Below are 19,753 nucleotides of genomic sequence, written 5' to 3' on the forward strand. Positions count from 1 at the left end.
GCTTCAGAGACGGAGAGTGAACTAACCTCTGTAGGTTCGGCCACGGGAGCTCTCTCTGCAAGGGCGGTGTTATTTCCCTCGAAACGAGCATAAAAAGTATTTAGCTCATCCGGGAGAGAGGCAGAGGTGTTCATGGCGGAGTTTTTATTCCCTTTAAAGTCGGTGATGATATTAATTCCCTGCCACATGCTTCTAGAGTTGGTGGTGTTAAACTGTCCTTCAATCTTGTTCCTGTACTGCCGTTTTGCTGCTCTGATAGTTTTTCGGAGGGGATAACCGGCTTGTTTATGCTCCTCCGCATTCCCGGAATTAAAAGCAGAGGTCCGTGCATTAAGTGCCACGCGAACATCGCTATTAATCCAAGGTTTCTGGTTCGGGTAGATCCGTATAGTTTTAGACGGAACAACATCCTCTACGCACTTTCTGATGAAACACGTTACGCTATCAGCGTAAACCTTGATGTCGTCATCAGAGGCGGACCAGAACATCTCCCAGTCCACCTGATCAAAACAGTCTTGTAGCATAGAGTCTGATTGGTCCGACCAACACTGGATCGTTCTGAGGGTGGGTGCTTCCTGTTTCAGTTTCTGCCTGTAAGCGGGCAGAAGCAGAATGGAAGAGTGGTCCGATTTGCCAAATGGTGGGCGGGGGAGGGATTTGTAGCCATCCTGGAAGGGAGAGTAGCAATGGTCCAAAACCCGGTCCCCTCATGTGTTAAAACTGATGTGTTGGTGGTATTTTGGTGCAACTGATTTAAAACTGGCTTTGTTAAAGTCCCCGGTCACAATGAACGCGGCCTCAGGGTGCGCAGTTTCCTGCTTGCTTATAATCCCAAACAGTTCCTTGAGTGCCCGGTCTGTGTCGGCTTGTGGCGGGATGTACACAGCTGTGATAATGACCGCTGTGAATTCCCTCAGTAGAATGTATGTTCCTCTGATCACACCAGGATTTGTTGATCATAAAACATACACCACTACCTCTGCTTTTACCTGAGAGGTCTTTCGCTCTGTCCGCTCGGTGCACGGAGAACCCCGCGGGTTTGATGGCTGAGTCTGGAATCTCCGCAGACATCCAAGTTTTTGCAGCAGTCCCTCATCTCTCGTTGGAAAGAGATCCGTGCTCTCAGCTCGCAGAGCTTGTTGTCCAGAGACTGAACATTTCCCAGTAGAATACTGGGTAGCGGGGGTCAATTTGCACGACGTCTTACTCTGATGAGAACACCGGCTCTGTTTCCCCTTTTCCTTCTGCGTTTTCGCAGCTGGGTAGCCCAGACAAAGGGCTCCGCTGGCGTGTTTGTAAACAGCGGGTCGGCATTGAGGAATTTGAAGTCCGGTTTACGGTTCGCACATGCTTTTTCAGTTCTGCCCAAAAAATTTCTATCATATTGAGGTCAGGGCTTTGTGATAGCCACTCCAATACCTTGACTTTGTTGTCCTTAAGCCATTTTGCCACAAATTTGGAGGTATGCTTGGGGTCATTGTCCATTTGGAAGACCCATTTGCGACCGAGCTTTAACTTCCTGGCTGATGTCTTGAGATGTTGCTTCAATATATCCACATAATTTTACTTCCTCATGATGCCATTTATTTTGTGAAGTGCACCAGTCCCTCCAGCAGCAAAGCACCCCCACAACATGATGCTGCCAACCCCATGCTTCACGGTTGGGATGCTATTCTTTGGCTTGCAAGCCTCACCCTTTTTCCTCCAAACATAACGATGGTCATTATGGCCAAAAAGTTACATCAGACCAGAGGAAATTTCTCCAGAAAGTAAGATCTTTGTCCCCATGTGCACTTGCAAACTGTAGTCTGGCTTTTTTATGTCGGTTTTGAATCATTGGCTACTTCCTTGCTAAGCAGCCTTTCAGTTTATGTCGATATAGATCTCGTTTTACTGTGGATATAGATACTTGTCTACATATTTCCTCCAGCATCTTCACAAGGTCCTTTGCTGTTGTTCTGGGATTGATTTGCACTTTTCGCACCAAACTACATTCATCTCTAGTGAGACAGAATGCACCTCCTTCCTGAGCGGTATGATGGATGCATGGTCCCATGATGTTTATACTTGTGTACAATTGTTTGTACAGATGAACATGGTACCTTCAGGCATTTGGAAATTGCTCCCAAGGATGAACCAGACTTGTGGAGGTCCACAATTTTTTTTCTGAGGTCTTGGCTGATTTCTTTTGATTTTCTCATGATGTCAAGCAAAGAGGCACCAAGTTTGAAGGTAGGCCTTAAAATACATTCGCAGGTACACCTCCAGATCGCAAGCCACATCACTTGGCCATATGCTGACTGGGAGTTGGTCTATTATATATTATTTTTATTTTTAATAACATTATATGATTTTGTAGTACCTGTGTATTCGTGTCCCATTTATAAATGTAATGTAAAAAAGAGTTCTGTTGCTTTGGATAAAAGTGAATGCTAATAATGTTTAGGCATCATGAACATGGATTGGAGTGGACATAAAATTCTAATAGCTAAGTTTTGGACACAAGGCAACGTCTAGTCACCCTATCTCCATAAGTGCAATGTTAATTTCTGCAAGCCGTAGATTGCTGATAGGGTGTGCTGCCGACGTAATTGCCTCAGCCTGGATGAACATTTAGTAAATATATTATTAAATGTCAAAAATAAACTTGTTAACTCATTAACTCGTGGGGCTTTTATACAAAGTGACGCAACTTTTTTCATTACATTTATCAATGGGAAGCATCACTACAGTCACTACAAAATCATACAATGTTATTAAAAATAAAAATAATATATAATAGACCAACTCCCAGTCAGCATATAGCCAAGTGATGTGGCTTGCGATATCTCATGCGTCGTCAATTAGAGGCAACAACACCATGATGTGCCAAGCAGCAAGATTCTAATACATATGGCATGCATAGTTTACAGTTAGTGGTGGTTCGGGGACAATATTTAATGAAAATTGAGACAAATTTGCAGAGCGATCCCAACTCTAATTTTAGCTGAAGGCAGTTGGATACAGAAGACGGGGCAAGTTGACCAATCAGATGAAAGGGGCATTTCAGTGCCGCTCACATGTGCATATAAAATTTTCAAGCTGTAAATAAATTCTTTAAACAATGAAAGAAAATGAAAATTGAGCCATTTTCCCCTTTCTCTTTATTCATTTTTAAACACAAAATGAAATAGTCAACAGAAAATTAGTTTGTATCTGCTTATTCTATTCATCAGTGTTAAAACCACATTTTTCGTTTTCCATTTTTGGGTTTAAAAAGTTAAAAAAAAATGGACGCAAAAGTACACGGACCGATGAGCCTGTTTCATTTTTAAAGTGTTTAATTAATGGGATTATCCAAAAACAGGCATTAACACATGCCTGTTTAATAACAATTTCTTCATTGACTTTACAGCAAAAATAAAAATAGCTCTTTGGCTGAACTTGATTCAATCATGGACAGTGGTTCCACGTGTTTGAAATTAGTTTTCTAAACTTAAATTACTATGTAATCTCAACACAAACACTTTGTGTAGAAAGGACCTAGTTGAATTGGGTAAACTCAACAAAATTAGCCAAGTCAATGTAACTCAAATAAATCTCTTATTTCTTTATGTACTACTAGTGAAAGTGAATGTTAGCATGCTAAATCTATGCTGGTTGGAAGCACTACAGAGTGTAGTTTAGTAACTATGTTATGGTTAGCACAGCAATTGCTCAACATAGCGAGCAAATCAGTTTCATGTGTGACATCTACCTGTCTTCATCATTAGCTCAAGCTCCACTCTTCATCATAATGGACACCCCCAAAATTCCAACATAACAGAAACGCTTCTAAATCTCAACACAAAAAACATTAAACACTAACAAGTATCCCCCTTTATATTCATCTTGTACAAAGACAAATAAAATTACACTTAATTTGACACTTATTCTATCAAGCTCCATGCAAAGCATGCTGTGAAATGGAAATCCCCTGCACAGTTTCATCAATGCTGCATTACCACCACAAAAACTATTAATTTTTTTTAGTGTATATTGTGATACTGTATATACTTTTACTGTGATATAAATGTACTATTTTGGTCATACGACGAACCCTAATTTATCTAGCAACCGAAAGTGTCTAATAATACAGGGGGGTATCAGTTAAAGGATGGGCGAGGAGGAGGTGGAAACCGGCTGAACAGTCAACATGAAGTTTAACATAAAACTCAACATAAAACAAAAACACACATGCAGCATGGCCACATACATCTCTCTCTCTCTCTCTCTCTCAAACTGGCATCTCCGGCTCCCCTTTATCTCGCTCTCCCGCTGATCATCTGATTCAGCGCCGTCCGTGCACCCTCACGGCCCGGCCACCCCCTTCTCCTTGTCACAAGTGGTAACTGAGATCAAGTGAGTAGTACTTAGCTAGTCATGTGATCGCAACATGACGGCCATCATGAGAGGTCGACCTGCCTTATGTCAAATAAAACAGCTTTTTCTAGACCACTGATATGACCGGAGTGTTCCTCTCATGTCAGTTTACATAATTTTCATCATATTTTTCCAAATTTACATGAACACGTGTGTGCAAAGTCAGTCTTACTTGTGTTATTATTTGTGGCTGGGTAGTCAGCTGCCTGCATACTGCCCTTGCAGTAATGCTTGTGACCGCAGCCTTAACCAGTCCAGTAGAATGAGTCGCTTTTGAGAGAGCGTGGCTGTATGACCTCCATATCGGATCCTTCAAGATGTGAGTGAGAATTTTACTTTCAGCCTCTCTGGGCTAATGGAAGTGCTGGACTTTGCTAAATGACCAGTTTACACACTCAGTACAGTAAAATAAGAGACCCTATCCTCCGAGCCACAGATATGCCGCCATGGCTGAGTGTGCAAAGTTTTACTCTAGTGCTTGGAAATTTGTTTCATCTGCAATGACTGTCTTTCCACTTTTTTCCAGCTTTTCAAGCTTGGCATATGAGTGACACAGATGCCAACAGGCTCCATCCTATCCAATGTGCCCGGGTTGCCATCATTTTTCAGGAGCGCTGGAGTGTCATCTCAAGAGAAACTGCAGAAAGAGAGAAAGAGAGACAATGGGTTAACAGTGTCCTGCACTGCTGTTCAACAGTGGTGCTAGTGAATCTCAATCTCCACAGCAAAATAAATTATATTTTACCCAACTTCTCTGAGCATGCTGTTTAAATTGAATTTGATGACAAAAAAAAATAAAATAAATAAATAAAAAAAATAAAAGAGTGTGTACTGCAAACTGTTTACTTCTGTTGCGTTGTGTTTGCTGGCTGAACTCAATATCAAACATACACATGTTTGATGTAGTCCGATTCACAAACGAATGACTCTTATGAGCTGGTTCTTTTAATGAATCGCACCAAACGACTCATTAACTCACAGGTTATCAGTTTGACAAATCCTTCACTTAAAGGTACACTCTATTTTTTTCTCATGAAGAAGTTAAAAGTAATTTTGAAACATATATATAAAATCATGAGCACTTACATGAGATGAAGAAATTTGGCTGACGATTAATTGTCAAACAAATAATTGCTATTATGACGATTAATTGTCTGTTTTAGGGCTCTTATGATTAAGCTTTATATTTGTACACAGCTTTAGATTATATAAATATATTGTAGTCTACATTTATATAACATTATGTATTAATATGCATACCTTACAAGTTTGAACTTTTGTTTGATTTTAGTTCATGGTACTTTAAAATATTTTTGAATAGTTCACGTTCTACCAAATTACACACTTTTGTTGCCCAGCTCATTGCACAATGTAACAAAACGTGTGAAAGAAAAGTACGCCATTTCTTTTTGCTATGCATTCTCAATAGAACATGTCTTTAACAAACTACCTAACATACCAGTGTATTCAAAAGCTTCAGCTTGGTTGGCTGCGAATGTGAGGCGTGACAGTGAAGCATAGAGAAAAGTCAAAGGCATCTGATGTGACACCTTCCCTCAATTTTTTACCGGTAAGAGTGGCAGGCTCACTGACTAGGAGGGAAAGATAAGCAACAACAGTCACCAAGTGTGACACCCCCCACCCAAATCGAGTTGTTTTGAGTCTGCTAGTGTGACCCCAGCTTTAGGAATGAGGACTAACCTGTGATGTTCGGCACATTTCTCTAAGGATTCTTTTGAGAACTACTTTGATTCAGACTTTGCAAAGAAACTCATATTGAAATGGAGCAGGGCCAATAGTTTTTAAAATAGTAAATTAATAGTAAAAATGTTTAAAAAAAAAAATAAAACTAATTATATTTCTTTACTATGGCAGAAAAAGACAGTCCAAAATGAATAAAATCCCAGATGCAGTTTTTTTGTTCAACCAAAGTCCCAATAATAGCCAGAAAAAAAGATTTGGTGCATAACGTGGGACATTTAAGCATAAACAAGCCTGAAACACAGCAGGAACTCTTATTTTAAAATGATAAAATTATGAAAAATCTATCGACATTGATTTTTGCCGATAACTGATAGTTCCAAAAAAAGCAACTATCGGCACCAATTTATCAGTGAAACCGATATATCGGTCTACCTCTAGTGCCAACTGTATTGGACACGACAGTAATGCCGGTGAGTAATCAATTTAATACTGCTGTTTCTGTCAGTGTTTGTTTGATATGTAAAGGATTGTATAGTCAATTGTTTTTAATCACAAAATAAACCATGAACACGAGTCCACCGCAGAGCGGATCATGCTTATTACACAGTTACTTACCAAAGAAATGCATAACTGCTCATGAAATATTGATGTGAGATTAAATTATTTTATTATGTAAGAAGAACACATGTAAGAAGAGTGCAACATAAGACAATGGTGTAGTACAAACTAGTGGCTGCCATCTCATCAATCTCATATTAGCCAATACGTCCTGTATTTTGGCTGAAATGAACATATCGGGACGCTCATCAACCCGTATTTAACCAGCGAAACAGTCGAGGGTGATCCCCTCCCCAGATTGACCAGCAAAATGTGGGGGGGGGGGGTTAAATGTTCACACAGCGAACATCCCATTTCCCATTACATGGCCACACAACAGAGCCAAAACCTGGTCCAACCGTCCATTACAGTTGGATACAGATTTATTAACCCTTTACATTCACAGCTTGTGTAAGTCTGTATTATTTTCACTGTTCTTAGATTTATATAGCATTATTGTATCACCAAATAACACAAGTATTCAGGAGCGACAGTATGCAAACATCAGTTTTCGATTGTTATTTCAGTCGGAACAACTGTAGTAGTTTTAATGTGTGCTTAGCATACATTGGGACATACAGCTATTAATGATTTCCTGGACTTTCAGATGATTTTGTAATGTTTCACATTTTCATTCTTTTTATTCATGGTAAAAACATTTCCACAAGTGTTGGCGGGGGGTTTTGTGCTTCATTTGACATTTGAACAAAGTGTCAATGAAGAGCATGCTTGAGATTAAATAAGAGACAAGTGGTTTTTTTAAAAAAACAAAAAAAACAAGTCAAGGTAAATATTACTTGTATGCATAATATTTTTATTGGGTGTCATTTCTAATCAAGCAGTAATTTTGCAAAATTATGCAAAAAGTGTGAAAATATTACTTCATTGTGTGTATTTAGGACACATAAAATTTTAGCCATGAAGTGAGCCTTAGCAAGACAAAGAGGTTTGCCATTTTAATTCAAAACATTAGAAATGTCATTTCCATCATCTTCATTTCAAGCAAGGAACTTAGGGTGTGTTCACACTTGTAGTTCAGTTCTCTTGGTTCGGACCAAAAAAGAAAATGATACATTTTGTCCTGGTTCGCTTAGCATTCACACTGGCATTTTTAACACAGAACCTAAAGGTACAAAACAAAAGGCATAAGGAAAAAATCACAACCTGATTGGACAGCTTTTATGACGTATATTTTTTGACGGAACTTGCCGATCATCCAAAACAATGCTGGCTGCTGGGTGAAATGCGCTCGTTAAATTTATATATGTATGTATGGTGGTATTTTTACCAGCTGAGAACAAATGAAGAGCTAATAAAATGTGTAAAGGAGTCAAAGCAGCACCAGGAATTCCTCCGTTGCACACACAAATGAAGATAAGCTGCAAGGACGGCTTATAGCGGTTCGACGCCTGTACCGAACTGTAATGGGCAACATAGCTCCTATGATGCGAAGAACCAGGTATGCTTGAGGTCAGTATAAGGCAAATTACTTCCTGTTATTGGTCCGTTTAGACGTCTTTGGTCCATGCTGCGTTCCTATATCAAATCGACCCGCACCAGAGTTCGTTTGGAAGCGGACCGAGAACCACTATTCAGGGGAACTCGGTCCGCTTGTTTGGTGCGCACCAAGGTTCGGATGGAAGCGTTCACACTTGTTCAAATGAACCGCACTAACAGAACAATCGCACCAGAGTTCGTTTTAATCTAACCAAACCTGCAAAGTGTGAACACACCCTTAATTAAACACAATACAGGATTTGAGATGTGCTGTAAATGACATTGTATGGGAATTTTTATGACTTAAGCAAAATGAGGAAAATGGCATAAGTCACCTGTTATGCATGTACAAACAAACATATTGAGAGTGTAACAAAGATTTAAACAAAACTTTACTTTCTGGAAATCCACAGTGCTAAAAGTGCCCAAAGTTGAAGAAACACCCATATACATTATAGATCCCCCCAGCAAAAGCAGAATTCTTTAGGAAAAACACTTGGTTAACATGATTATATTTGAACACGTGGTTCCTGTTCCCCTCGGCTGGTTCATTTTGGAAGAGAGCCATATGGAAGCCTACACTGAAGAAACAACTTTTTTTTATTTGTTCAGATGAAGAAACACAGCAGGGTGGCACTTTGAAGTCTGGAAGATAAATATAACTGGGGGTGGCGTGCACACCTCTGAATGTAAAATCAGCTCCACATCAAACAGAACAAGTAGAACAGAGACCCGCTCAACAAGAGCAAATGTAACATTGTTAGCAGAAAGTACAAGTGTGTAGACAGAAGACAAAGCAAATAACGTGGGTATTTGTAGGGCAACTCTGGAAACAGCGTCTGGCTCTTGACTTGTGCAACAATGCATAGATCTGCACAGGTATTGTATTGAAGCCCTAAAAGCATTCTGTGTGAACACCCCTTAATCACTATAAACTTTCATTGTATGGAAAAGAGCAGCTTAGACATTCTGCCTAACACCTCCTTTTGTGTTTCATGGAAGAAAGAAAATAATTTGGGATTGGAACATGTTGACATGAGGGTGAGTAACTGACAAAATGTTCATGTTTGAACTTTTTGAACTAAACATGGTGAACTATGCTTTTAAGGCCGACCAATCGACTAGTTCAGACAACACACTAGCTCGAGATATTGGCAGACTACTAGTCTGGACACAGATTGTAAAAGGCAGTGTGTTCAACTCAAGGACGAGGATGTTTAAAATGGACGCCCACATCTAATTTAAACAACAGCAGAGTTGATGTATGGAGATAACGATGTGGGAGGAAGTTTGGATGAATTGTGAGTGAAGTTTTCTTTTTGTCCCCAGGACTGACAGCTGCGATATCAGCCAGCATGCACGCAGCCAAGACGTTCCCTCTCTCCTCTCCTGCTTCCGAGGACAGTTCCACCTTGTGTCAGCATTCTACGCACCGAATTGAATGGTTGAATCAGCTGTAATTTTGCTGTAATCTTTGCACTAGCAACGCCAAAATCGTGGGTTCGAATCCCAGGGTACACAAAAACTGATCAAATGCTTGAATACACAGTCACTTTGGATTAAAGTGTCTGCAAATTAACAAATCAACAAATTGAAGTCTACTAGTAAGAGAGTGAAAAGTATGTTTTATGAGAGTCTATTTTCTTAAAATTCACAGGGCCAAAAATGCCAATAGTTGAAGAAATATCTCTGAGCATACATCTATTGCACCGACCACATCTTGCTCCTCGAAACTAGGCCAATAAAGCACATCTTAGACTTGCGCTATCTGGGAAATAAATAAATGCATTTCAGTCATGACTGAATGATAAACAAAAGGTTTCAACGAGACAGGAATTTTGAAGCTCAGCTTTGACATAATACACTGACTAATCCTCGCATTTGTCCGTCAATGGCTGCACATACATTTGCATTATGACACAGCCACACGGCAGCTCCCTCTATTGAGACGAGAGACGCCAGAGGGCATGTTGCTCTTTTGACATTGATTAATGATCTAAAAACTTCACACCGTGCCAGATAAGGCAGTATGGCTGACGGGCAAACACAAGTACACACACATAGAGTGAAGGTGAAGCCTCCACCCACAGACCATAGACGTTCTGGTCCACTTGGAGCCATGGTGTGGGCACCCAACAAGCAGCACTGCTGACGAAGCATGTGAAGTCTACTGCATTGCTTTGCACAGTGCCATAGAAGGAAATCAAGTTCTGTTTATTGTGCAATTAGTACTTTGTCCAAGCAGATGTTTCTTACCAAAACAAACGGCGACGTATAGATATCATCATATGTTGCGACTACGGACTAAAAAAGTGCTTAAAAGTATTTCTGCTTTTGGTACCATGGTAAAAATCTTCTTTTAACATGTTTTTTCTTTTTTTTTTTTTTTTGCATTTGTTGCAAATGTCCCAGGGTAATGTTTTCTGGACATGGTGCCATGTTACAATGAATACCATGGTATTTTCAAAAGTACCTTGGAGAACCATGCTCATAAACATGGTAATCATTAAGTAACATGGTATTCATCAGACACCATCCATGCTTTTGTTTGCTAAGAAAAAAGTAAAAAATACTTCCCAAGAAAAATTAAAGATATCTTAATATCCTTTTGGATTCTGGTTCAAATCAAACGTTCCTCTTTGCATCTTCATTTTTAAGGACGCATTTGGACAAATACCAGAGATATGGGGCTCTTTTTCTTCTGTGGAACACAAAAAGTCTACACAGGGTTTATTTGCCATACTGTAAGTGAATAGTGATACCAGTTTGTAAAGCTTAAAAAAAAAATAAAAAAAACCATTAAAAGTAAATCATCCACTATATTCAAAGTCTTCTGAAGCGATGTATGAAATCAAATACAGCGGCTACGTCCACAACATCAAAACTCAGTGGTTCTCATCGTGTCTTGTGCCATAAGTCATGTTGCAAGTCCAATAAGGTTTGATGTTACCGACACAGACGGCTAATATAATATAAGCATTTTATGAATTACATGACTTTGATTTGAGAATAATGTCTTAAATTTCATCCGGTTTATTGCACAAATTGATAACGCTTCAGAAGACTTAAGTCGTTATCGATTACTTTTACTGTGTTTTTTTGTCCTTTTTTTGAGCTTGACAGACCAGAGTCAATATTCACTTAAAGTATGGCAAATAAACCCCGTGAAGACTTTTACAAAATGTACCTTTTGTGTTCCACAGAATTTTTATTTTTGGGTGAACGGTTTCTTTAAACCTCTGGGGTCTGAGGGTGTTTTGGGCCCTGGAGAAATTTTGACATGCCTTGACATTTGTGCTTTTTTCAGTTGCTTAATAACATATTAATAGCTAAAGTCTGATACCACTGTATTCCGCACAAACTGGGCTACAATAATATGTGAACAACATGTATGTACAGGTTTGTATTTTTGAGAAAATAATGTTTATGCGTGGTTTTTAAAAAAACACAAATTTTAAGTCACTGAAATAAGGCCATATAACACATACTAAACATCTGTTCACAAGACTTTTGAGAACTGGATCTTGTAGCCTAGATTTTTTGCTACAAAATGATGTGAAAACCATCCTGATCACTCATTCATGCAAAACAATATAGTCATTTAACTTCTGTAAGACACTTTTAGTGTTAGAAAGGCCATATGCGAGGAGGCGTGAATGATCATGAATACTGATGTGATTCACACCTGAGGAGACAAAGACCCCTCCCCTGGGATAGGGCATATATACAATATATAAAAAAAAAAAATCAGGATTCTTTGATGAATAGAAAGTTCAAAATAACAGCATTTATCTGATATAGAAAGCTTCTGTAACATTATAAATGTCTTTACTGTCACTTTTGATCAATATAATGCATCCTTGCTGAATGAAAGTATTAATTTCTTTCCAAAAAAACAATTCTTACTGACCCCAAACTTTTGAACGGTAGTGTATAATGTTACAAAAGCTTTCTATTTCAGATAAATGCTGTTATTTTGAACTTTCTATTCATCAAAGAATCCTGATTTTTTTTTTTTTTTTACAGAACTGTTTTCAACATTGATAATAATAATACATGTTTCTTGAGCAAATCAGCATATTAGAATGATTTCTGAAGGATGATGTGACACTGAAGACTGGAGTAATGATGCTGAAAATTCAGCTTTACATCACAGGAATAAATTGCATTTTAATATATATATAAACTTGCCTCGAGGGCGTTTATCATTTGCATTGATCACCTCAGCACATTACCGTATGAATAGCGCACTCTGCTGGTGGGTGTGATCACATTAGCGATAATTAGCTGAGCCAGGAGAAACTGTACGCTTTGTTTCATACAGATTACATTGCAGGAGAATATTTGTTTTAAATTTGAATTGTTTTATTTAAAAGTAGACATTTTGAGCTTTCTTTAGACATGTTTCATGTTTGTCTGATAAGTATTTGCGGAGTTTCAGTTCATTTTTGTGACATGTTTCAGAAAGATGCTCGCGGAGACAGAGACAGCTGAAAGCGCACCCTGTTTATTTTCTTTATTTTACAAAAGCACAAGGTTTTGTTGTTATTGTGAGTGTACACAAATAAAAGTAGATCCTTTATAGTTTCTAATGATGTCTTACACTTATCTGTATGCCCAAAATTGACGGAGTATTTTAAGTTGTTTCCGCTCTTATGAGGAAAAAATCCAGTAGGACGTGCCGGCACGTCCGTCGACCCCTGAGGATTAATGTTCAGCCCTTCTCATCAACACAATGAAGCTGATTAAGAAAATTGAGGATTGAGCCTAACTGTGTTGATCAGATAAAAACCTAGTTTTCAATCTCCACAGACTGCACAGAATGAACAGAGGAATTCCCATTACCCACTACTGCAAGGCCAGTGTGCTGTTGCTAAGGCCCTACACTGTCACTAGGCAGGAAGGAGCTTGCCAGAATTTTTAGGGACTTATTTGCCTACAAATTTCAGCATGTTCCCCCATGATGCAAACCAACTGAGAATCACTAACCCTAATTCATGAGCCTGATATTAATCTTAGATTTGTCTCTGACCACACTTAGAAATGTGTGAGGAGGTTATCCTAACACTTTATGTAACCAGCTGTCTTATGTAACCAGGCATCATCAACAGCCAGCGTGCAAACCATTCAATGACTTCCCAGAGAATGAAGTTTAAGTAATTTATTTTGGTCATTTTCAGGATGCAGTCTTTTGAGGTTTGTCTCATGTAACCCAAGTTGTCTTTTGGCATCCCTTGGCCTTCACAGAGCACAACAGTCTTATTCCGGCAATAGAAATCCCATATTTTTTTTCCATAGGGAAACTTAGGGACGACTTATAAACCTTTAAAAACAGACCTACCGTTAGCTCAGAGGTTAATCGATGGTATATGCTTATGTTGAAACCATCCATTCACATTATTTCAACTTGATAATAAAAAAAAAAAAAAAAACCATTTAATAACGGAATTTAAAGGAGCAATATGTAACATTGACATCAAGTGTTTAAAATGGGTACAGCAGTCCAAATTCAAAATACTGGAGTGAGTTGTCTCCCTCGCCCCCTCCTCACCAGACTCGAAGCTCACGCGGGTTGTCAAGTTGAGGACACGCAACAGGAATGAGCAAACTGACAATGGCAAGCGACGAGCCTTACACTAAACTGATCAGCTAATGTATACCTTTGCAATGTTTTTATTGTTTGCAAATTCTAAACCAGCTCATGTGGATTTTTATAACTCTGTCGATGTTAGCTAGATGTACTGCTGGCTTCCATGGCTGCAGCGTGCTGTGTTTGCCTGCTAACTTGTTTCAAATATGGCAACCTGGGGTATTGAAATACTATTGGGAAATGGGCAGTGGGCAGGATCACACAGGCCAAATTCCGGCCCGGAACGGACATTTCAAAGTAGAATATACTGGCTGTAGCATTGTTTTCTGAGAAGCCAATATTTCAACTTAGCATGTTTCCTAAATCTCTGATAACATATTATGATCATTTTATGGTTTAGTACAGTAAATATATTCAATATTGCACCTTTAAGGTGAAGAACTACACTACCCATGAATAAAGTGCACCAAAAGAGCATGAAATAAAGTGTGTCAAAAGAGCTCTGCAGCGACCAGCCACTTCCATGAAGCACTGCAAATTACATAATTGAGTCGCTGTCCCTACACTCTCAAACTACTTATATATTTTCATATATATTTGAATATTTTGCAATAGAGCAGATAGCAGTCCGAAAACCCGGAAGCAGTGTTGTAGTCGAGACCAGCTCGTCCGAGTCCAAATCCAGGCCGAGACCAGAGTAGGTCGAGTCCAAGTCAAGACAGAGACTAGAGAGGATCGAGTCTGAGACAAGACTTATAGAGGCCTATGCAATCTTAATGAATGTTGTGGAGGTGGGGGTGTGATCGAGCACCGATCTGTGGAGAGTGAGGTCCAGGAAAGCTACTGGATAGTACTGATTTAGTATCGATACTGAGATACTAGTGCTGGTATTGTACCGAAGCCAGCATTTTGGTAACAGAGCAATTCTATTGTAGGTAAATATCCACTTCATTCAGTGCGCTGTTTGTTCTCAGTGTTCTTAAATATCCCGATACTGTTTTACTGAGTGAGAAACCAGTGCCAATTATTTAATGAGACAACAGTCCGAACTAATCAGATTCAAAAGAATGATTCATTCATGAATCGGGTATCACTAGTTCTGATTCTACACAGCCAACAGAAATGAGTGACACCCATCATGATCGGATATTGTCAGTCTGAGAAATGTTTTTCAGATAAGTCGAGGCGCTCATGTTTTTATTTTTATTACTCAACTGGTCTCGGGGAATAGTCAGATTCCACATATGTTTGAGTTTTAGTCCAAATGCTCCAGAGTCCATGACAAGACCAAGAGTAGAAAAATATGGTCTTGAGACCGAGTCCAAGACTGATTCCGGTCTCGATTACTACAACATATCCCAGAAGAGAATTATCATTTTCGAGCCATGGGTTCCTTTCTGGATTTTTCTTTGGGTTTTTATAATGTCAGACCCCAAACTTGAATTTTGAAGCCACTGTTTTCTAAAAAAGTGTGTTGCTAACAAGTTAGATAAAGACCACAGCGGTTTTCCTTTTCATCAGGCACGTACATTCACATGCTTGGCACCAGTATCTAAGCATTCATCCTGTTTCTCCATTATTTGGGATAGTTGGTGCATTTGGCGTAGGAGTAGCCACGTAATAATCTTTTATCTTACATAAGATCCCAAAACCCATCATTGTTGCGTTTCACTCTCCTGTGAAAGATTTCCTTCTCTCTTCTCTTTCATTATTTTGTTCTTTATTATAAGGAGCCGTGAATCAGCCCGGATGTGCCAAACTTAGATTTCATTCTCTCAGGCATATTCTGCCACCTAAACACTGCTCAAACACACACAGGTATACACACTTGCTATTTACAGAGCATACACCTACTCTCCAAACAGGATGGGTCACAATGGCCGATAAGTTTTCAATCGACGATTAGTTGATTAGTGATGTCGACTAATTTATCAAGATTTCCTCTCATATAAACTTTTTGGTTTTCATAGTTTTAGTGGTGGTGTTTTAATTAGCATGCTAACTGTGTGCTATGTTTTAGCAATTTTACACTGTAAATCCCTCTCAGAGAAGATGTACTTTAAATTCTTCCCCTTTAAAGAACAGCTTTTACAGCCATACACATTCCAACGGATGTTTTTGGCCATTGTATTGCATCTCACCCGGTTTTTTAAGCATCTCACCACAAGTTTAATGTTTTTTTTTTTTTTTTTTTTTTTTTTTAAGATGGCATGTCAAATTAAAAATAGTTTTAAAAAAAGCATTTCAAGGCCCTTGCATTGTGTTCAATTTTGTTGTGCTCCATCTAGCTGTTTTTGAACAGAAGAACACTTCTTACATAAATGCTCCTTAAGACCAGAAACATACTTTACGCAAGTACACATACACAGATACAAGCACTTAGCCAATGCATTTCCAACACGGTCTAGTTGAACATGCTTAATGTTAAATATTTTACAAATTATATTTTATTAGTTTTTCAGCATTTTGGTCACATTTTGGCTTTTTAAAAATGAACAAATCCATGTATTCAAACAATAAATAAGATATAATATTTCATATATTATTTTTGTTACATTGTGACGAGGAGGAAGGCTTGGCCGGGCCGTGAGGGTGTGCACGCGGCGCTGAATCAGCTCAAACAGCCGGGAGAGGGATAAAGGGGAGCCGGGGACGCTAGTGAGAGAGAGAGAGAGAGGGAGACACACGTGCCTGTGTGTGTGTCGTTATGTTTCAGTTCAGCGTTTTATGTCAAATTAAAGTTCTGTTGATTGTTCACTCCGGTTCTCGCTTCCTCCTTGGTAGGGAAGGCAGAGTCTGCCACATACATGTTTATAGTTTAACTGCATAATTTGTACAATGATTTGTTGAACACACGCTAAAAGCGGTACTGTCTCTTTAACAAAACCGGCATTTCTGTAAAGAGCGTCAGTCAATGAGCACATATTAACGAGAGACAACTCGAATGGCTTTATCTCATCTGTGGCATGCATGATTACAATTAAAGTTTATTTTTTGTTGTTTTTGAGCAACAACTGACTGTAAAGAACAGAAAGGGTATTAAAAGAGACAAATGACAAATTGATTACGTGGATCTTGTCTTTGGACACACACATTACACGGAACAACCTTAACTCTCAAAACACAGTAAAAGGATCTCGCTTCTGAATATCTCACTACTATACTACACAATTACTGGTGAGTGAAATGCAAACAATTACTAACCAGTTGCCAAATACTTACATTGTCGCATAGTGCAAAATCTGGTTGCAAATGAGAGTCATTTCCTCTCACTGTAGTTGCTATAAACATACTGATATTAACTGTCTTGCTCAGCAATATTCTTTGCCATGTCAGTAGTTCATTTGAAAGAGAAAACTCACCAAAGAAGCAGACAATTCACACTAATGTCCGTTATATTCGAGGAATGCAACAACAAACAAAATCAAGCTTGTCTAGCTAGTTTGATGTCACGTAATTGCGTAGAGTACGTTTCGGCCTATGAAGCGTGGCCCATTAGGATCAGGTGAACACAAAACCAGCCTAATAATACAAAGCTTCCTTAAGACAGACCACATGGCTAGTTGTTCAGACAGATCAACATCAATTCTATTTTGAAAATATAGTTTCGCACATCCTTACTCTCGAACCATCATTTTATTACATTTATTTGTCTGGATTTAACCATATACCCATCCTGGACAGGACAGACCACATACACACCTGTTGTTCTCATTACAGTCCTGCCATGCTCCTAGTGTGACAAGCTTTTTGCCTTATCCATTAGATGAGTCATAGCTCTATTAAACCTCCCCTGACGTGCACACACACATACATACACAAACTTAAAGCAGGCTAAAAGCTCAGGAGGGCGGCAATGGCTGTAGTGGGTCTGGCCTCAGGCAAACAAGTCATCCAGACTTTTGCCTATCGGCATAAAGTCTGACCCACTTTACAGCATTTCTGGCCAAGAAACACCCACTTAGACATAAGGGAACCGCCAGACTGACATGTAAAGTGGCCAACCACAGTGGTTTTGTTTTTATGTGGCATTTTGGTGGCGGGTTTATCTAAAATTGATACTACCACAATAACAGTACAGTGTGGAAAAAAAATCCTAACGGGGAAATCAAATTATAATGCAGCAGTCTCGGTCCACAATTAGTTTTATAGAAAAAAATTGGCAGCATTTCTGTCCATCCCCAAGTAACAAGAACCGATCTGTTCACTGACATAACTCAGAAAACAAAGCAGTATAAACAGTTTGCTCATGGATATCTTTCTATTGGGTTACTATGCCAAATCAACCAAATTTGAGAAACGTCCCTGGCTGAAATGTTTCAATTTCATTACCAACATGAATATAAATAAACAGAAATGATGATGAAAACAAAAATATCAAACACCATGGATTATTATTTACTGAGTACTTCATTATTTTGTAGAGGAGGGTCACAATGACTATTTTTACCTATGATTTTGGAGCAAAACTACAGGTAAAAAAAAAATAACCGTAGAAAGATTTCAGCTTCATTTTTTATTTTTACACAGAGATTTGTAGGTCTATATCTAAAATTAGTTTAGTCCAAAAAAATGGGGAATTAAATATTTTTTTGTGTTGTTTTTTTCACAAAAGTGCCTTTAACTTCAGAAGTATTAAAATATTTTTATATCCTTTAAGATTCTGGTTCTCAACAAACTTTGCAGATGTACATTTCTGAAATCCAGAAACGAGATATAGGTATAGCACTACCTGAAAAGCCACGGGTCGCTTTTTCTTTAGAAAAGTGTATTTTTGGACTCTTTAAAATCTAAATTATTACAGTGTTGTTTTATGTGAATAAAAAAAAGGTTACATTTCTAGTTTTCAACATTAATTGTACTTCAGACCTTTGTTTTGTTGGACAAGAAAAACTAGCTTCATACCATGCAACCATTGAAAATGGGTAAAATATAACAATTTGCGAAAGAAGCCACATTGAGAGCCCCATATCTCTGGGATTTAACCATATTGGGCCCTAAAAATTAAGACACAAGAAGGAACGTTTGTTCAGAACCAGAATCTAAAAAGATATTAAGATATCCTTGATACTTCTGGAGTTGTGGGCACTCCAACTTTGAAAAAAAAAAAAACATTTTGTCCCATTTTTGGACATACAATGCAACAAGGAGTGCTGAAGTCAATTGATTTAGTAAATGACCTAAATGGTGGCCAGTGGGTGCAAACACAACCAGAGATTGTAAATAAAATCTGAAAACACAATGGAAATAAGCCACAACACAACGAAATTAAGCCAAAACCCAATGGAAAAGCCACAGCACAACGGAAATAAGCTACAAAATGAAATTATGCCACAATATAACAAAATTAATAAGGAAACAATACAACAAAATTATCAAAAAAATAAAATAGTTATAAAAACGCTGTACTTATTTGTCCTTAAGTGCTCTAGCCAATAATCTGGTAGAAACCTGGTTTGGTTTCTACCAGAACTCATCATGCACATACCTTAATCAACATTTGCTCAAATCTTTCTAAGGTTATTTTTTTGACCTGTAGTTTTGCTCCAAAATCATAGGTGAAAATTGTAATTTTAACCCCCATCTACAAAATAATGGATTGCTCAGTAAATATGAATCCATGTCAACCTCTTATCTTGGTTATCATCATTAATTACGTTTTTAAAAAATGATCAAAAACAAAAATGAAAAACCTGATTGCGCTGACATGAAATGACCCTACAGACACTGTCCTTACCAGGAATGACAAAATGAATCCAGGTAAATCTGAGTTTTTTTTTTACTTACCAGCTATGACTGTGAAAAGAGACAGGACATTTTGACGGTTGCAAGGTTTCTGCTTCTGTGGTGACACACTGGGTAGCCCCACCCACAGTGATAATAATCTTATTATCTACACAAAAGCACAAAAGCCAACCAAAACACAGAATTACACAACACATAAAAGAATTGGTCGTGATAAGT

General features: G+C 38.4%; 1 protein-coding gene across 2 annotated transcripts in view; it reads right to left on the reverse strand.

Annotated features, from left to right (window-relative positions):
* The window catches only part of LOC127424853 (low-density lipoprotein receptor class A domain-containing protein 4-like), a 167,931-nt gene that overhangs the window by 103,658 nt on the left and 44,520 nt on the right, over window positions 1-19,753 (reverse strand). Inside the window, exons 2-3 of one of the 2 annotated variants that reach the window (XM_051670344.1) lie at window positions 19,577-19,682; window positions 4,574-5,038 (exon numbers count right to left, since the gene is read on the reverse strand). In XM_051670344.1, coding sequence (XP_051526304.1) covers window positions 4,574-4,613 — 40 coding nt within the window. In that variant the 5' untranslated portion in view covers window positions 4,614-5,038; window positions 19,577-19,682. The remainder of the gene's footprint in view (window positions 1-4,573; window positions 5,039-19,576; window positions 19,683-19,753) is intronic. The other variant, XM_051670343.1, reaches the window with a different exon arrangement.

The sequence above is a fragment of the Myxocyprinus asiaticus genome, chromosome 34 (genome assembly GCF_019703515.2).
Source record: "Myxocyprinus asiaticus isolate MX2 ecotype Aquarium Trade chromosome 34, UBuf_Myxa_2, whole genome shotgun sequence".
Lineage (NCBI taxonomy): Eukaryota > Metazoa > Chordata > Actinopteri > Cypriniformes > Catostomidae > Myxocyprinus > Myxocyprinus asiaticus.